Source organism: Nelumbo nucifera, chromosome 6, assembly GCF_055504915.1.
Source record: "Nelumbo nucifera cultivar China Antique chromosome 6, China Antique-T2T, whole genome shotgun sequence".
NCBI lineage: Eukaryota > Viridiplantae > Streptophyta > Magnoliopsida > Proteales > Nelumbonaceae > Nelumbo > Nelumbo nucifera.
Window position 1 is genome coordinate 31,519,801 of NC_142654.1, and position 18,688 is coordinate 31,538,488.

At 38.1% G+C, this 18,688-nt stretch overlaps 2 protein-coding genes across 2 annotated transcripts; both read right to left on the bottom strand.

The window, feature by feature from the left end:
• Positions 1 to 5,486: 5,486 nt before the first annotated feature.
• LOC109114783 (uncharacterized) lies at positions 5,487 to 6,221 on the bottom strand. The gene is made up of 2 exons (XM_019197982.1): positions 6,054 to 6,221; positions 5,487 to 5,948 (listed from the first exon to the last, which is right to left on the bottom strand). Exons 1-2 carry the CDS (start codon positions 6,219 to 6,221, stop codon positions 5,487 to 5,489), a joined length of 630 nt encoding a protein of 209 aa, XP_019053527.1.
• Positions 6,222 to 14,668: 8,447 nt separating this feature from the next.
• Positions 14,669 to 18,028, bottom strand: KUOX1 (KAR-UP oxidoreductase 1). The gene is made up of 3 exons (XM_010260865.2): positions 17,713 to 18,028; positions 17,119 to 17,366; positions 14,669 to 15,492 (listed from the first exon to the last, which is right to left on the bottom strand). Exons 1-3 carry the CDS (start codon positions 17,881 to 17,883, stop codon positions 14,919 to 14,921), a joined length of 993 nt encoding a protein of 330 aa, XP_010259167.1. The 5' UTR covers positions 17,884 to 18,028; the 3' UTR covers positions 14,669 to 14,918.
• Positions 18,029 to 18,688: the final 660 nt, after the last annotated feature.

Sequence of the window (18,688 nt, forward strand, 5' to 3'; positions counted from 1 at the left end):
TACGTCTCTAATCACAAACCCTAAGATTTCAAGGCTGGAGGATCATTAGCATTTATCGGAATCAAAGAGCTTGAAGATCACTAACGATGTCTTTTATTGAACCAGAAGTTGAGTTTTAAGTGATGGGCAAAATAGTATTTTTAATCCTTTCGTTAATGGATACTGACGGTAAGGAAGATTTAGTCAATTGTTAGAAACAGTAGGGGTACTTTAAGAAAATACTGAAACAGTAGGGGTATAGTTAGTCAATTTCCTAAACCTTAGGGGTAGTTTAAGAAATTTTTCCATTTGTTTATCATGTCTAACGATGAATTGTAAATTGCTTGGAATGTTGCTCTATTCCTTGTTTTCCAGATGAGATAAAGTATGATACATATTTTTCCAAAGAATGTTGCTTCTACTTCTTTTGAAATTAACTTTGAGGGATAACGTTCAATGACAATGAGAAATAACTTGATGTGGAGCACATTGAGCTACCTTTTTTTTTGGAATTAGACCTGTTTGGACGTCACACCAAATTGCTCTTGAGAAAGGGCAAGTGAAGAGCAGATGATCAATGCCTTTGTTTGTTTTCTTACGAAAAATATAAAGCATATGCTATGGTGGTAACCATCTCCAGCACTTGTCTTTTGTAAGCACATATGCCTACCTATCTCTATATACAGTAATCTATTTTTATAAATGGGGAATAAGATACCAATCCCCATATGCCTACCTATCTCTATATATAAAAAGGGGGATTTTACAAATGTGCAATCAAGTTTCATAATATATTTTTTGTTTATGACATATCATAATATTGATTTATTTATTATTTTTAATGAAAATTTATATAATTGGCTTGAGCCAAATTGAGCTAAGTAAATCACAAGTATCGAGTCAAGCCAAATTCGAGTAGAAACTCAAAACTTGATAAAGCTTGAGCCACCCAAAACTTGATTCGATTCAGCTCAATTACACCCCTAGTGGTGGCATAAGCTTCTCGTCTAATGACCTTAAAATGGAGGTGCACCAAAGTTGTAGGTGACATGGCCCATCATAGGTGAAATAGCCCATTGCAAATCCTCATTGCAAGTGAGATGGACACCCTAAATACTCATTGTAGGTGAGATTATCATCACAAAATAGAGGTGCATTGAAGTCACACCTCCTCCTCCTCCTCCTCCTCCTCCTCCTTCTTCTTCTTCTTCTTCTTCTTCTTCTTCTTCTATAGACCTTAAAATTGAGGTGTGTCATAGCCACCGGTGAGATGAGATAAGATGACCATCGCAGGTGATATAGCCCATCGCAAATCCTCATTGCAAGTGAGATCTACATCACAAATTCTCATCGTAAGTGAGATGGCCATCGAAATTAATCCTCACCACAAGTGAGATTTCCATCACAAATGAGATTGTCATTGCAAATCCTAATGGCAAATGAAACCCTTTTTTCCTATTTCAAGAACCCAATTGGTCCTATGAGAAAAAATGATTTTCTCATATGTGTGATTTGAACACTAGGGTTTTGTGAATTTTTGAAATTCTCCCTCTCTTATTATTAGTTATATGTTTTTAATGAATTTCCTATCAATCTTGAATTCCCTATCATTTAGGGAATAAGAAAAAACATTTTTTAGTTTCAGCAATAGGAGATGGGGAAAAAATGATTAACATGTGAAGTGATTTTGAAATTGATCACGTCTTATCTTCCAAGTCTCTTATAGAGTTCTTACTATTTGGAGTGGTGTTAATCTCCACCTCTTCTAAGTACTGGTTGTGAGAGAACGATGATCATTTCTTCCAATCCAAAGACTTTTGAAACTTCTAAACAAGATTGATTCTCCAAGTACATGTATATAGGGTTCCCCTATAAACACAAAACATTTCATTGATTCACAAAAAGCATCATTGATAGCTACAAATAAGATCAACCTCGAAAAAAATATATTTGCCTACCAAGGTCAGACGATCATGGTGTTTTAGTGGGAAAAGAAAGAAGAAAGACTACACATTGTATAAGAAAAAGGTTTGGGAGAGAAAAAATTAATTAATTCATTGATCTTGGTGGATATATATATACATGTGTAACTAACTAAGTCCACTTGTACAAGACAATTGTACACATGGAAGCATCTCCTAACTGATTTAGTTATCTGTAATACGCGCCCTCAAGTTGGAGCATGAGGATGATGGATGCCCAACTTGGAAAGCAAGGAGAGGAACCGTTCACGACCAAGAGCTTTGGTAAGAATATCAGCCGGTTGTATGGATGATGAAATGTGTGCTGTAGCAATGATCTTGGAAAGCAGCTTCTCACGTATGAAATGACAGTCAATCTCCACATGTTTCGTTCTTTCATGAAACACAGGGTTGGCAGCAATATGAAGAATAGCTTTGTTATCACAGAATAGTCGCATGGGCTGAGGATGAGGGAGATCAAGATCTGAAAAGAGGCGTTTAAGCCATAACAACTTAGCAATTGCAATTGCCATGGACCGATACTCAGCTTTAGCTGATGAATGGGCAACAGTAGATTGTTTCTTGGTTTTCCAGGATAATGGTGAAGAACCAAGAGTGGTGAAGTAACCAAATGTTGATTTTCGGGTAAAGGGGCACTCTACCCAATTAGAATCATAGTAGGCTCGCAGTTGAAAATCGCAGTTGGCAGGTAGCAGAATACCATGCTCAGGGGATCCCTTAAGGTATTGCAAGACATGCATGGCAACGTCCCAGTGTTGTTGGCGTGGGTCTCCCATGAATTGGCTCAAGAGGTGAACTGTATATGTTATCTCTGGATGAGTGATCGTCAAATAAATGAGATGGCCAAATAGTCTTCTATATTGGTGGGGATATTTAATAGGTGGATCAGCATCTTGTCCAAGATGATGTTGTTGCTCTAAGGGAAAAGCATTGGGTCTACATCCCAACATGCTACAATCTTTGAGGATATCCAAAGTATATTTGCGCTGACTCAAGAAAATGCCATTAAAGTCTCGAGAGACTTTTATCCCCAGAAAATACCAAAGTGTGCCAAGGTTTTTCATGGGAAAACAATTATGGAGATATTCTTTGAGAGCAGCAACCCAATGGATCGTTTCCAACAAGAACCAAATCATCAACATAAGCAAGAATGGCCAAGAAGCTACTGGGCTGAATGCATGTAAAGAGAGAATGATCAGTCGATGACCGAGTGAATCCCCGTTGTTTGAGTGCATATGTAAGGGTCTCAAACCAGTTACGTAAGGCTTTTTTTAGACCGTAAATAGACTTGTTGAGTTGACAAACGCGATTATCTCCTACTGGAAGTAAGCCGAGAGGGGGGTCATATAGACTTCTTCATGCAACTTTCCATGGAGGAAAGCGTTGTCCACGTCCATTTGGTGAAGTTCCCAATCTCGGGCAGCCGCCAAGGCTAACAAGCACCGTACAATAGTAAGTTTAGCTATAGGTGCAAAGGTTTCATTGTAGTCCACCCCAACCATTTGAGTATAACCTTTGGCTACTAGATGTGCTTCATAGCACTCAACTGAACCATCAGGCTTTCGTTTAATTTTATACACCCACCGGCAGACTTTACCTGGTGGAAAAGGTGTTAAAGTTCAGGTTTGTGTTCTTTCTAGAGCTGCAAGTTCCGTTGCCATGGCTTGGCGCCAACATGCAAGTTTGTTGGCATGAATGTAAGTTGTGGGTTCAGTTGGTGAGTCTAGAAGTGCAATGGTGAAGGCAGATGTGGGATCCATGGTAATACAATGAGATATGGGATGAGCAGTGGAAGGAGGGTTGGAATTTGAAGTGTAGTCAATGGTGGGTTTGATGGTAGGACAGTGAAAATCAGCTAAGTGGGGAGGTGGACGTTTGGTGCAGGTGGGTCATGTTGTAGTAAAATGATGGATTGCAAAGGACTAGTGGGAGGCGAAGAGAAGGTGCCCTCTAGGGGTAGAGTGGTGGGAACCATTGCCTCAGTTTGATTTACGGGGAAATGAGCACCATCATCCATGGCTGAACGAGGAATCACTGGTGAGGTGTCAATGCTAGTGGACTAAACTGTAAATGGGAACTTGTTCTCAAAGAAGACCACATCACAAGAGATAAATATCCGTTGAGAGCTTAGATCATATAGGCGGTAACCTTTCTGTCCTACTGGATAGCCAATGAAAACATAAGAAACAACCCGTGGCACAAACTTGTCTTGACCATGTTTGAGAGTACTGGCATAACAAAGACATCCAAAAACTCGGAAGTGCTCATAAGTAGGTGGTTTGTTGAATAGTAATTCAAAGGGTGTCTTGTTACCCAATAATGGTGTGGGTAAGTAATTTATTATGTATGCTACTATCAGTATTCACCCCAGAATTTAATTGGTAGATTGGCTTGGAAACCTAGAGTCCTTGCTACTTCAAGAATGTGCCGGTGCTTATGCTCAACTACCATATTTTGTTGGGGAGTGTCGACACAAGAGTGCTGATGCATGATACCATTACTAATAAGATATTCTTGCATCAGTCCAGAAAAAAATTTAGAGTCGTTATCGGACTGTACATACTTGACATGAGCATTGAACTGAGTATGTACCATAGAACAAAATTGCTTGAAATAGAAGTAGCAATCAGACTTACATTTCATCAAGAAAACCCAAGTGACTTTAGTACAATCATCTACTATTGTCAGAAAATACTTGGCACCGAATAGAGATGGAGTGCGATAACCGCCCCATATGTCACAGTGAACCAGGTCAAATTTGCTGGAAGCTCTACTTATGCTTATTTGAAAGGGCTTCTGAGTTATCTTGGCTCGTAAGCATGTATCACAACACTTGTTTGGGGTTGATGTGATTTGCAAATCAGGAATCAACGATATACGATTGTAAGAAGCGTGTCCTAGGTGGGAATGCCATAGAATTGAGGAGGGATGTGTTGATGTAGAAGCTAATGATGTTGACGATGAAGCTGATGTGGAAGCTGTAATTTTGGTGTGAGGTACAAAATGATACAAACCATCACGGACTAGGCCCACTCCAATCAATTTCTTGGGGGTGAGGTCCTGTATAGCACAAAAGGTAGGGAAAAACATAGCCACACAATTCAAATCAGTTGTGAGTTTACTAATGGAAATAAGGTTGCATTGGAAATCTAGGATGAACGGAGTGTCCTTCAAAACAATCTCAGGTGTAAGTGGAACATTTCCTTGGCACTGTATAGATAATAGAGTGCCATCAGGTAGCTGCACCGGTCATGTAGTGATTTGTTTTGTAGTTGTAGGAACTCATGGACCTGAGCCAAAGGGGACCATATGGTCTGAGGCTCCTGTGTCTAATATCCATTGAGAACGAAAAAGAGTACCTACAAAGTTTTCCGAGGCTCCCTGATTCTCACCATTGAGCATATTCATCAGTTGATGATATTATTTTGCAGTTAATCCATAAACCTTTTGTTTTGATCCCAGAACACTTGATGATGGGAGTTTGGGGTTTGACTTGTCCTTATCAGTGATTGAAGGCCTTCTGGATCACTTTGATTCCCAGCCAGGTGGGTAACCATGCAGTTCATAGCATCTGTCCTTGCTATGTCCAGGTTTCTTGCAATGATCGCACTTGATTTTGGGGTGATCTTTAATGCTTTTACTGTTGTTGGGTTTGGATGGTCCAGCTACGTGAAGAGCAGCTGCTTCCATGGTCAAGCCTTGATGTGAGACTAATGCTTGGTGTCTTTCATCTTGTGAAACCATGGCATAAACTTTGGTTACCATGGGCAGGGGTTCCATACTCAGAATGTAAGATCTGATGTTGTTGAAGCGGTCACTAAGCCCCAACAAGAACTGATAGACCTTTTCTTTATCTCTTTCAACATGGAAATCTTTTGAAGCTTCACAAGAACAGGGGTATGAACAGATCAGCCCTGGTGTGTAGATTGAAAGTTCATCCCAAATTGCTTTCAATTTTGTGAAATAGATGGAGACAGAGAGATTCTCCTGTCATAATAACGCCAATTCCCGCTTCAGCTAAAAGATGCGGGGTGTGTTCTCCTAAGAAAACCGATCTTCAAGGTCTTTCCAAATCTCTCAAGCGCTTTCTACATAAGCCACACTTTCATGCAATTCTTTTGCCAAAGCATTGTAAATCCAGGAAACTACCATAGAGTTGCATTTCATCCAGGCATGAAGTTTTGCAGTTTTTGTCCCATTCAGATTCTTGAGTGTGCCATTAATGAATCCAATTTTGTTCTTCGCCCAAAGTGCATTCATCATGGATCTTCTCTAGGTTGCATAGCTGTTTCCGTTTAATGGGTAAAAAACAAGAACCATTCCCGGACTGTCTGATGCACTCAAGAAATATGATGAAGACAGATCTGTGTAGGTTGGATCTCCGTTACCTGTTTCTGTTGCCATTCCTGCAGAGGAAGAGTAAGAAAAGAAAGAAAGCAAGGGGTCGTTTGTAGAAGAGCAGGGGATTGTTTTCACAGAGTGTTGCAGTCTAAGTGAATGCCCCGAAGCTCTAATACCATATAAGAAAAAGGTTTGGGAGAGAGAGAATTAATTCCTTCATTAATCTTGGCGGATATATATATATATATATACACACACGTGTGTAACTAACTAAGTCCACTTGTACAAGACAGTTGTACAAGTAGAAGCATCTCCTAACTGATTTAGTTGTCTATAATACATTGGTATTATTTATTTAAACTTTGAAGTTAAAAAGATCTATGAAGAAAAGGGCAAAGACCAAACATGGAGAACCATCACAAGTTGCATTTGATAGAAACAACACATGAAGCTTGCTTGTAATTCAGGCTTCCCATTCAAGTTTCTTGTTTGAGCCCTAACCTTTGAGCAAAAAAGTGAAACTGTTGGAAAGATTTTTCTCCTTTAGACTTAAGATAACAATAATAAATGGTGAAAGGGCTTTTTCTCGTTTGGTCTGGGCAGCACGGCAACAACAATAGCACAATAGCACCTCCTCTATCTCTCTTTTCTTGTTGCTCTTCCTTCTTATTCTTAGAAAACGGGAATGGGCACCTCTCTCTCTCTCTCTCTATTGTATGCATGTGACCGCATGGGTATTTCAATTTTGGGGTTTTCTTTTACTAAACTACTAATGTCACTGTATGACTAGGTTCTAGGTGCGGGCAAGTAGAATTGGTCATTCAAGTTTACTAACTAATAATAAGTATTAATAAAATAAAATATTAATTAATAATTAAATAACAATTTATTAATATTAATCAATTAACTAATTATTTCATTATATAATTAAATAATAAAATATGCAATAATATAAAATATTATTTATTAAATAATATTTAATATTTAATTAATTATTCATTAAATAAATAATTATTAAAATTAACCAATTAATTAATGAAATATTAATAATACTAATTAAAAATAAAATATAAAATAACAAAAAAAAACATTGATTCTTTGACCTAAATCAAGTATAGGTTTTAGTTGGCACACCCTACTAGATCATGATTAAGAGGTGCAAGCTGTTGGATTAGGTCTGGTTGAGGTCAACATAACCCAACCTGAGTTGTGGAACCCTCAACCATAACTCTAATCCAACCCAAAAGTTTCGAGTAAGGCCAGGTTCATACTTTTCAGCCTTAATTATAACTTGAATATTAGCCCCACCCAACCCTACCTGAGTTTTTCAAATTGAGTTTTAGGTTAAGCCACCCCAAGTTGCAGCCCTAGTCATGATACCTAGGGTGAGCATATTTCAATTAAAACCGAAAAACCAAACCAAAACTTCGCTTTCACTTTTTAGTTTGGTATTTTGGTCATCGATTCAGTTTTGGTTCCTCAAATTTGGTTTTTGCAGGTTTGGTTATTACATTTTATAGTTCACTTCCCTCCCTCTCTCTATCTCTCCAACGGAAGACACTAAATCAGTGCACCAATACCACCACATATTCTCCTTTTTTGCAATTGGCATCTTCTCTCTCTGTGGCAATTGAGTTTATTTGCAAAAGACTTGAGAAAAGGGGATTCTTCATTCATTACAAAAAGTTTAATCACCACCATATGTTAATTTCAATGGAGAATATTAAATGTATACCTATATATATAGGTGTTCTCTCTCTCTCTCTCAGCTAGTAAGATTCTTTGTAATCATTTTTATTTTTGCCAAAAAGCCTTTTTTTTTTCCTTAAATCTCAATTTTTAGTATAAAAAAATTAAAAATTTTAAACTTAAAATAATATATACCACTAGAATAAATGAATCCACAAGTGAGCCATGTACTAACGGATGTTAAAAAACCACTATACCAATGGATTACGAATTCCACCGATATAGTGCGGAAATAATACTTAAATCAATATTTTACTTCCATTTATATTGCATAAAACATAAGTGAGGGATGCAAATATTCGCCATAAAAACCATCTATACCAACATATTTTTGACTTTTTTGCAGTGATCAGTAGCAGAAGTCACATCGACTTAGTTTGGAAGAAGTATAAATACAAATATGTAGACTGCAAAACCTTATAATTTGTATTATTTTATATGTATTTATATTGTACATGTCTGTATTTGTACTCCTTCCAAACTGAGCCTTCCTCGTTCCAACTCTAATGTCAATCATATCTAGGGCTGATAAAAAGAGGAAAAGAAAAACAAAAGAAATTAATAGTAGCAAATTTGTTTGCAGTGCAGATTGGTGTAAATGCATGAGAGTTATTTATCACATTTTCAACTTAATTGGTTAGTGGTTGGTTACCTGCAGGCAACTGCTTTACATGGTCTCGTAAGAGTAAGAATAACAAGTATAATCACTACTACATATTTTCCTAGTAGAGAAGATCGATATAGTCAATCCTAGGAAGCCCGTTTTTTTCTTATAGTATTTACGACATCAAAATAGTTAAGGCATTCAATCATAAATGTGACATATGAATTTCTCACATTATTATTTTTAAAAATGTTCAAAATAATTACAATTTATTTCAATTTCCATAACTTTGATGATGATCAGCGAACTATGCCATTGGTAATTAACTGATTACCCTAGCTAATTTTTGTTGTCAAATACGCCATCACCACGTGGACCTAGGACCCGTGGCAGCTGGCATTGCATTGCCCACATGGCTAATTTTTGCCTCTTTACATGTACTCATTTATGACATGGTTCTCTATTATTAATACTACATTGTGTCATTAGAGTAATGTCTATCCAAGTTCATTCACCAAGTGCCATGCCAGCTTTGTTTGTCCCCCTCATAAATGGAGTGTTTTTGATTACCATAACTCAATTTGTTGAAAAGATAAATGTGGGTTAGGATTTAGGAATATCACTTCATATAAACATAGCCCATAGACTGGCAACATAAATAAGAGTAACGAGGATGATTTCAAATCACCAAACTACCCCTTCCCAAAGAATATTTTGTAACTGTTAGTCTCGGGGCACGAGGGCATTTCTGTATGTGAATGCAGATATGTGATGAAACCGGATGAGTGGGTCGGGCTGTGGGAGAGATCATTGCTGCACCAAATTAATAAGGAGGATTCTGGAGAATAAATACAGCTGCATGTACTTAGCCGTTTTTGACTATGTTATCTTCAACAAGACAAGAGGTAAGTACTATATATGTGCTGGTGCAAACTGAAAGACTGGTATAGGCTGTAAGAAATAGAACTAATTTTAGTCAACCCGTTTTCCATTTAAAGCTTGCAAGAAGAAACCCTTGCACTGTATGACAGGTCCAACAGCAGAAGCCAAAGCAATAACCTCTCCATTCCTTCTGAGTATGATTTTACTTTTCCCTCTTTTCTTTGTTTTTAGTTTGTCTGGTTCTTCTTCATTGTGACAGTACACTCTGGACTGTACTTAGTCAATAGTGAGCCCCCCCCCCTCTCTCTCTCTCTCTCCTCATGCTTCATGATTTCATACGTAACATGGTGGATCTTTGTTTTGCAGTAGCTATAATAATTCTCTGAGCTATTTGTCCTTGCTCAGTTGTGCTATGGTTATTGGTTATGCATGATACAGTACTTTGACGATGGCGGAAGTGAACAAACCTCTGGGGAGTCCAAGGAGTCTGATGTTGAACCAAAAATGCAGCGCTACCAGCATCTTTCCCTCTTGGTTTAGAAACATGCAAGAGTTCTCGTCTGATCACCACCAACCAGCCAGTGATTCATCTGTAGTTTCCAGAAAACCTGAAACCCTGAACAGTGGTACCAGTAATGCATTCCGCTTCATCGAAGAAAGCAGCCGCAATTGCACTGGCATAGATCCAGAGCCATTTCTCGGACAAATTACGACTCGGCAGCTGATTCCAGTAGATAATACGAAAGTGACATCGGAGAGTTCATTGCCAACGTCAAGTAAGAATTCAAGCGTTGTTAATGATTTAGCAGCTTCCTCTGGTTCCAAGACTGAGCGTATTGGTCCAAGTAGCGGCCGTAAACGGATTCTGATCGATCTAAATTTGGACCCAAGGAAGATGAGACAGTATGTAGCTTAACCCATAACTTCTTCACTTTTTTTCTTAATTAATTAAAGAGGATTTTGAATGAAATATTCATTGAAAAGCAATAGTATTAATAAAACTCTTGTTCTCATGCTAGAATCCTTGCGAATCGACAATACGCAGAAAGATTACGGATGAGGAAGCGAAAATACGTAGCCGAGCTTGAGAAAACCAGAAATTTGCTGGAGGTAACCAAACAGTCTGAACTCCTAACTAACTTATTTGATTACTTCTCTCAATACTCTTTGACAGAGAATAATTAGTCTCTAGTTTCATCAATGGTTTACCTCCTCGTGTTGTTTCGATCTCTTGGTTAATGATCAATTTATAGGCAGAAATTTCAGTTCTATGTCATCAAGTTTCGCAATTCGAGCATCAAATCTGGAGATTAAGGGTGGAAAACAATTCTATGAAGCAGAAGATTGCCAATCTCATGGGCGTGAAAATGTTACTAAACTGTAAGTCTGTCAGTCCATGTATTTTATATATAGGATAGAGAACGAAAGCAAGTCTGTTGCTGAAATGGTAGATGAAACAATGAATGGGTTTGATTGTTGCAGCTCAATTCGATGCTCGAACGGTAGAAAGGGAAAGGTTGAGGCGACTTCTTGAGTTGAAACAAGAATAACAGTTGCAGCTGTATGTAGCATCGAAAGCAGTAGAGGCTGTTGTTGCGGCATGAGAGCAGCAATCGAAGCTGCTACATAAGAGCCATTTCAGTTGCAAAGTAACAACACCATGGACCAGGATTTATGTAATACTGAGCTGAATCCACTTCTGTCCAATAGAAATCCTTTGAAGTTCTATATGTGATTTATAACTTTTGTGGTTATTAATTGATCGGAATCATTCTTTTGCTTGGATTTTTGGTTTCGTTTCATCTGTGTTATCGTTGTGTTGGTGTCATATATTATATTTTCATGTTGACTTGGCATTTGGGGATTCATTGCATGAGCCATGAAGATTCTTAGAGAAAGAAACTGAAACTGAAACTGAACCATCCTTCAATTTGAATTTGAATGAATTAGGGAAAGAGCTTTATATCATAATATTGAGAATTATAAAAACCTACCATGTTTTTTTGATCCTAACAAAGACTTCCTTTGGCTCAGTTTGGAATGAGTCCAAATAAAATATATATGTGGACGGCAAAACCTTGTATATTTTGCATTATTGTGTATGTATTTGTACAAAATACCCAGTTTGGTGACAAAGATTTGAAGTTACCAAAATGGCATTATACCCTTAAATTGTACACGATTTGAAATTCTAACTTGACAGTAATTCTCTCTGCTCTCATTGGATGGAGTAAGGTAAAAAGATTGAAATGAAGAGTAAATTTTGTATTTTAAAAGTTCAATGCATTAATTCAGTATTTTCCGTCTGAAAAGTTATGGGAAAGGATGCATTTGCACTTTTTTTTTTTTTCAAAACTAGGGGAGGTTTTTGTTAGGGTCAAAACAGGGGATATTTTAAGGAAACAAGGGAATTTTCGGGTATTTTATACACCACCTCTATATATTCTCATCTGGGGTGGAATCTTTTGGTAACCCATCTGGGGTGAATTAGGGATATTAGTTTTGAGGAGAAACTCCCTTCTTCAGGAGCTAGCAAAAAGGAAGCTCGGGTATAAAATTATAGAGAATTTTGCAGGGCTCATTCATGGATGTAGGCCCACATTTATTTTTTTAAAGGCCGGGAGGCAGATTCATTGCATCAAAACTTTCAACAGCAGGCTAGAGAAGGTAACTATGTACGTAGATAGATTTTTCTTTTCTTTTTCCGTCAATAAGAAAAGGTAACTGGTAGAAAGAGTAAAGAAACTTCACATTAACCAGACCGAACCGTATGGTCGGATTAAAAAAACTGGGAATCGGTCACCTCCGTTTCACCCCAAAATTGTTTTTTTGTCAAAAACCATTGATTTGATCAGTGAACCATTGACCCAGACAGTTAAACTGTTGAACTGTTGGGGCAATGATTTTTGACTGTTTTTTATTTTTTTTTTAATCTTTTTAATTTTTTGTCGGAATGAGCCATCTGTTCCAACCGTTTCACCTGAGAACCGGTTCCCAGAACGGTTCCCTGTCCGGTCAGATGTTTATCCACAGGCAACATCAGGATCACTTAACCAAATTAAGAGGAAAGTCAAACAAACGGTCATTTCCTCCCATGGCCGACTGGGTAACTAAGTGAGCATCCTGGTTGGCTGTTCTACAAGCCCAAGCTCATGAACCCAACAATTCTACAAGCCCAACAACTCTAAGCTCATGAACACAACAATTCTAAGCCCAAGCTCAGGCATACAAGAGGCCAACATTACTATAGATAGGGGTGCAATTTGGGCGGGCTTAACCTGAACCCGGCCTGGCCCAATTCAATTTTTTTCAGTGCTTGGGTTGGATTTTTTGGGCCTCGAGTTGGGCCTGGGCTTGAAAAGGCGGGTTTTTATATTTTTCGGGTTGGGCTCGGGTTGAGGTGTTGGGTAACCCAAGCCCTGCCCTTTAGATTAATAATGATGGGTGTATTGGCAAGGTTTACATGATATTATTAATTTCTAATAGTGATGGGTGAAATTTTAGTTTGACAGCTCTTTAGATTAATAGAATTGTTTTGTTTTATATTTGGTGGTTGAAGTTAACACTAAACTTATCAAAATTCGAGATATCTTTTCTTTTCCCCCTTTTGAAATTAAGTTTTCAGTTTATGATTCAAAGAAAATTCCAGGTATATCTTATATTTTCTAGAGGAAATAATTTTCCTTTTAATTTTATGACGAAAATTATATTGCATTTTTTCTTTTTTAAATGCAATATATGTATTACACATACACATAAATGTATATTAATTTTTAGTTTGGGACTTTGGGCTGATTAACCAATCCAAGTCTGATCCGGGCCCGAGCCCAACCCAAGTGCCCGAAATTTTAGTGCGGGTTGAGCTTGGATTAGATAATTCGGGCTTAACCATGAGCTCGGGCTTTAGGTCCAATTCTTAGGGTTGGGCCTGGATTGAACTAAAACCCAGCCCAACCCGCCCATCTTGGACCCCTAACTATAGAACACATCAAAATCGGTAAACGAATTTAACAATGCAGATGAGCCAATTATTTACTGACACAAAATAACAATAATACTAATTTGCAAAGAGATCCTTTATGATATAAATTAGTCTGGCACTAAGGGGGTGTCATGGACCGGTTTTGGGTTGGAACCGTCCAAACCATATTCATTTTGAATAGATTGAAGGGACCAATAAAATATATTGAATTAGACCAATCCTGACTTAGTGGTCCAAAATGTTTATTAGATTGGATTTGAAACTAGTCCATCTGTAATGGATAAATATTGGATTGGGTTGAATTGAAACAATATCCAGTCCATTGATAACAGATAAGAATATAGGTGCCAATAGACCAAATTTATGTTGTAACCAATTAAATTAAAATAAATTTTAACAGATTAAATGATCAAAATATTTAATTAGACTGATCCAATTAACACCCCTACTAGGAGGCCCATATATATGCCCATATATGTTTTTATGTTTTGTTCCCCTAGTTCAAGTATTGTTGTCTCAAGGTATGATTTGTTAATTCAAGACCATTAAACAGGGGCTGTCTATGTGCTCTTGTGGACGGCAGCTCATAACTTGACCATGCTCATTTAGATATTTATAAATAATTTTATGTTGTTAACGTTCTCAATAGGCCCATGCTCAGTTGAACCTGATTCAAATAGAATCGTGTTTAACTGAGTCTATCTTAAGGTCCATTTGATTTACAGTTGGAATTAGAATTAGAATCGGAATTAAAATCTCTTGGAATCAGAAATAGAATGGCCTATTTTTATGGTCTGTTTTGTTCAGACAGGAAATCAGAATTGTAATAATCTGGAATGAGATTTCATTCCCAAGGGAGGGGAGGGGGAGGGAAGCCATTTCCTCAATTCCAATTCCGCCTAACCAAATAGTTGGAATTGGATTGATCATTTTGGTTCCAATTCCAAACCCCTAGTCCTGTGAACCAAATGGACCCTTAGATTCATCATAAGCCAATGCGATGCGAATTTCAAACCTAAAATTTCGATGATTATATTTTGAATTTCGACATAAAATAGAAACTAACTCTCAGTGGATGATCATTACATTTCATTTTTCACAATTTTTTTTCTTTTTCAGTAATTTTCTCATCGGGAAAAAAATTAAAAACTGAACCCTTTTTTAAACCTTGCTGTTTGGCAATATATGTCAGTTTATGTGTATTCCTTGTTAAGCTGCCACATTGGCGCCATTCCCACACTCTGTCTAGCATTTTGCAGCAAACAAAAGATGAAGTCACTACTCATGGTGGTATTGATGAACAAGGCACACTGAAACATTGGAACTAAGAAAAGCCAACTAAAGTAGCAAGGCTTCATGGCGACTAATAAGCACAGACCAAAGTATACACAAAAGCTTCCTATTTCTTAATCTTAAGAGACTCAATAAAGCTCCCTTTGGTGATGTCATTGGTGGAGATGAATTTGAGAAACTCTCTGAATGTGCTTCCCCTGTAGCCTCTTGGATGCTTGTCGTCGACCAATTCTTTGGCAATGTCTATCATTTCATCCATGGCCAAACTGTGGAGGCTAGCAATGGAGAGCCTTGTCTTCTCGGAGTTGAGAGTAGCCCGATGGATGACACTCTTGTATAAGCCATTGCTCAGCACCTCAAGATGGTCTCCCACATGGACCTGTAGAGCTCCTGGAAGCTCTGGAACCATTCTCCAGGTGCCATCCTCTGGGTCCATGATTTCGAGGCCATGGTGGTTCTGGAGAAGAATGGTGATGCAGCCGAAGTCCGAGTGCGGCGCCAGCCCGAGCGCAGCCTCCCGTTCCTCACAGGGAGGGTAAAAGTTAGACACAATGACCTGCATACCTTCCTCGAGTTTCTCAGTCATGTAGTTGGGTCCTAGTCCCAGGCTCTCTGTGATGGCTCCCATTATTTCAGTGGCTACCTTTCTCACTTCCAAGGCATATTTGCTCATATTTTCCCTGAAATGGAGAGAGAGACACACAGAAGATAACATCAACTGTTGAGCTCATCTTTACTTAATTCTGTAGTTTTGTTGCTGCTGTATACATGAATACGATGATGGGGTGGAAAACATTGTAGTCACCATATAAGAGGCTAAAATACTCCAGAGATTGAAATAAAATTTCTGCAGTGCTATTCTTTGCTCCATTTATTTGGATGAGAGAGATTACAAAGAAAAGTATTTGGATGAGACCCCTACCAGTTGGGAACTTGGGATTAAGGGTGTTAGCTGAGTTGAGATTTGGATGAGCCCAACTCCAACCTAACCGTCCCTAGACATGTATCAAGAGTCATGACATCACATGCCATGGTGAATTTTAATTTGAATGTATTCATTTAATTGGACAGTGAAAAGAAAATTCTATTAAATACTGACAAATATTCTGATTTCTGACCATATGGTAGCTAAAGCCTTAGATATGCGGGACCCGTTTTCCATTCTCCATTCATGGGTTTAGGTTTTTGACAAGGAGGGTCTTTGGCTCTTTGGTTTTACAATGAGGGCAAGGCAACCCCATGTATACCACTGCTCAAAAGTAAAATGAAAAAGAAATTTAGCTTATCAATGTCTTGCTTTTCTTTGGTACAAATCACTTTTGGAATGCCATAGTCCAAGGAGTGGAATTCCAATTCCCCAGACAAAAACCATTTTGTCCTTTGTAATTAGGGTAATGACAATTCCAAGGGACGAATAAAACAACTGGAAGGAAAAAAGAGAAGCAGACCAAAGAAATTGGTGACATCCTTGATGTAGACAAATCAAAGGACCAGTTATGGATTTGTCTGATTGTTATGAGCAGACTTTTAGGAGTTGGGTTTTCTTTTTGTTAGGAGGAGGATTAACTACAGCCAGGCCTAGAGAAGTGTGATCAATTGTAGATAGTAGTTTCCAATTCAATGCTTTATTTCAATTATATTCGAAATAAATATTCTATATGATTGTTTTTTTTTTCTTAAAATTAATTTACTAAAAATGATCAAGTTTCAACCATAGCTCAAGATCAACATCTCCCCAAATTTGGGCAAAACTAGAAACCATGATGATAATCAAATACAATGGGCGCTGCCCGTCCCTACATACACGAGTGTTAATAAATGCACCATTGTACTAGCAATATTGCCCCTCCTAGTGACGTCCACCAAAAGTTTTGTGGAATAAGACATACCATGCATGAACGTCCCTCTCATCTGTCGAGGGGTAATAAACTCAAGAGCGTCTTAAATAATTCCACAACTGCTCTTACATAACATTCTTTTTCTTTCCATTCAAAGATTGAGAGTATTATTAGAACATTTCAAAACTGAGTAATCTCTTCAAAATCTTTTTGTCTATGATCTAAACTACTTGTTTTACATAAGGACTGGACTGGGCCAAGAGATGCATGAAAATGGAACTAGTTGATGGGTTTATATTATGTTAAATCCTGATCAATATTAGAATCACTAGATGTGATCATGGCTTTGATCACTATAGGAAAACCACCTAGCTATGTAATTTAATTTAACAAATTATTATATGATCATTTGGGCTTGTGTAATTCAGAAACTAACAACTGGGACTTTGGAGAAAGAAAGAAATGTACCTGTAATGAGAAGGATTGGAGGGCCACAACCCAACCCACTCCTTCAAGGGATGGGCATATTTCTTGAGGAATGCCCTCCTGAATTGGCCTCTCTCTACTCCGTCCAGCAGGCTCGTCCCAAATCTTACTGGCTTGTTAACATCATTTGACATGAATTCCATCTTCGCCTCAATTGGTAATTTGAAAAAGTCTGAAGCCGAACTGAGGGCGCCTTCAATGACTGATGAGCATATTCCATGGTTAACAACCTGCCAGCCATTGCTCAAAGTTACTTGGATGGTGATTGATGATGAAGCATTGAATTGCTTAGATTGGAATAATTATCTTAGGCTTCATGGAGCTACACAACACAACGGGGGTAGATCGTCGTCCCCCATACCCCCTACCTGGGTGAAGCCTCTGCTGCAACAAGCCAGAGAGACCTTATAAACCGAGCCCTGTTGGAACTTGGGGTGTGGCATTTTCGTAACCTGTTCCAACTTCCAACCAGGTTGAGTCCACCTTTCTGTTTTATTCTTTTTCTCTTCCACTTTTGTATATACAAGTTAAAATTATTATTGACATTAAGATTATACAAAATTCCTTAATACTTACTTGAAAAAAACCCATTTGACGACAAGCCTTCCCAATATCTTTGATGACGAGGGACCTAGCATGAGGACCCTGGTGCAAGCCACTCAGGTCAATAATGGGAATGTTTGCAGCCTCTGTGGTCTGGCTTGTATGTGAGAGAACCATCTCTTGTGGGCTCATCTCGTTTTCCATATTTAACCAACTAGGGTTTACAAAAATGAAATCTAACAAGAGATAAGGCCGGGTCAGTGAGTAGGATGAGGAGATCAGGAAGATCTGAGAGAAGGATCTCTGAGTAGGGTAAGGAGAAAAAAGAACAATGAGTGGAGTAAGGAGAGGGAGGATAGGAGTACTGCTTAGATGGTAGTGTTCCAATGGCTATTTATAGAACATCTCTGTTTTTGGAAGATTTTTTTTCTACCTTTTTAGCATTCAAATATGGCCATTGCATATGATAGAAACTTCTCTGGTTCTTTGTATGGGGACTCTATGTTTAACAGAACCTGAATAAAGCTCCAGACAACTTGTTCAACTTGTTTTGCTAATATTAGTTACTACTACACTCCATGCCAAGACACCTTTTCCGCAGTCTCTAAGTCTAGATTATGGCTTGTGTTGTTGAACCTGTGTCCCTATCCGGCAGCTTGATGAATGCCTAAAACGTTTACTTCCACTGAACCTATTTATTAATCCCGATCCGTATGATAAAATTTAGACTGAAGAATGGCATTCATTGGCTTTCTTTTAGTCTACAAAAACCGACCTTTTCCCCTTTCATTTTAATGCATGGGAACGTCCCCTTTGTCAAGTAATTCATATTTTGACATTTTTATATGTGCTATATTAGGAGGTGTCAATTGGACTGGATTTGGTCCAATCCGGTCCAGTCCAATGTGAGTCCATTACAAATGAACCTAGTTCAATCCAGTCCAATGAATATTTTGGACCGGTCCAGAGACTATCCAATTGTTCAAATTCCTGTTAATTTAGATTGGTT

What these genes read in the sequence shown, in the direction of transcription:
- LOC109114783 (XM_019197982.1), bottom strand. Translation starts at nt 6,221, where the DNA reads ATGAATGCACTTTGGGCGAAGAACAAAATTGGATTCATTAATGGCACA. An exon ending in TGCATGAAAGTGTGGCTTAT is followed by an intron (nt 5,949 to 6,053) that starts GTAGAAAGCGCT and finishes TTATTATGACAG; the next exon opens with GAGAATCTCTCTGTCTCCAT.
- KUOX1 (XM_010260865.2), bottom strand. Translation starts at nt 17,883, where the DNA reads ATGGAAAACGAGATGAGCCCACAAGAGATGGTTCTCTCACATACAAGC. An exon ending in GTCAAATGGGTTTTTTTCAA is followed by an intron (nt 17,367 to 17,712) that starts GTAAGTATTAAG and finishes AATGGCTGGCAG; the next exon opens with GTTGTTAACCATGGAATATG. An exon ending in TCCAATCCTTCTCATTACAG is followed by an intron (nt 15,493 to 17,118) that starts GTACATTTCTTT and finishes TCTCCATTTCAG; the next exon opens with GGAAAATATGAGCAAATATG.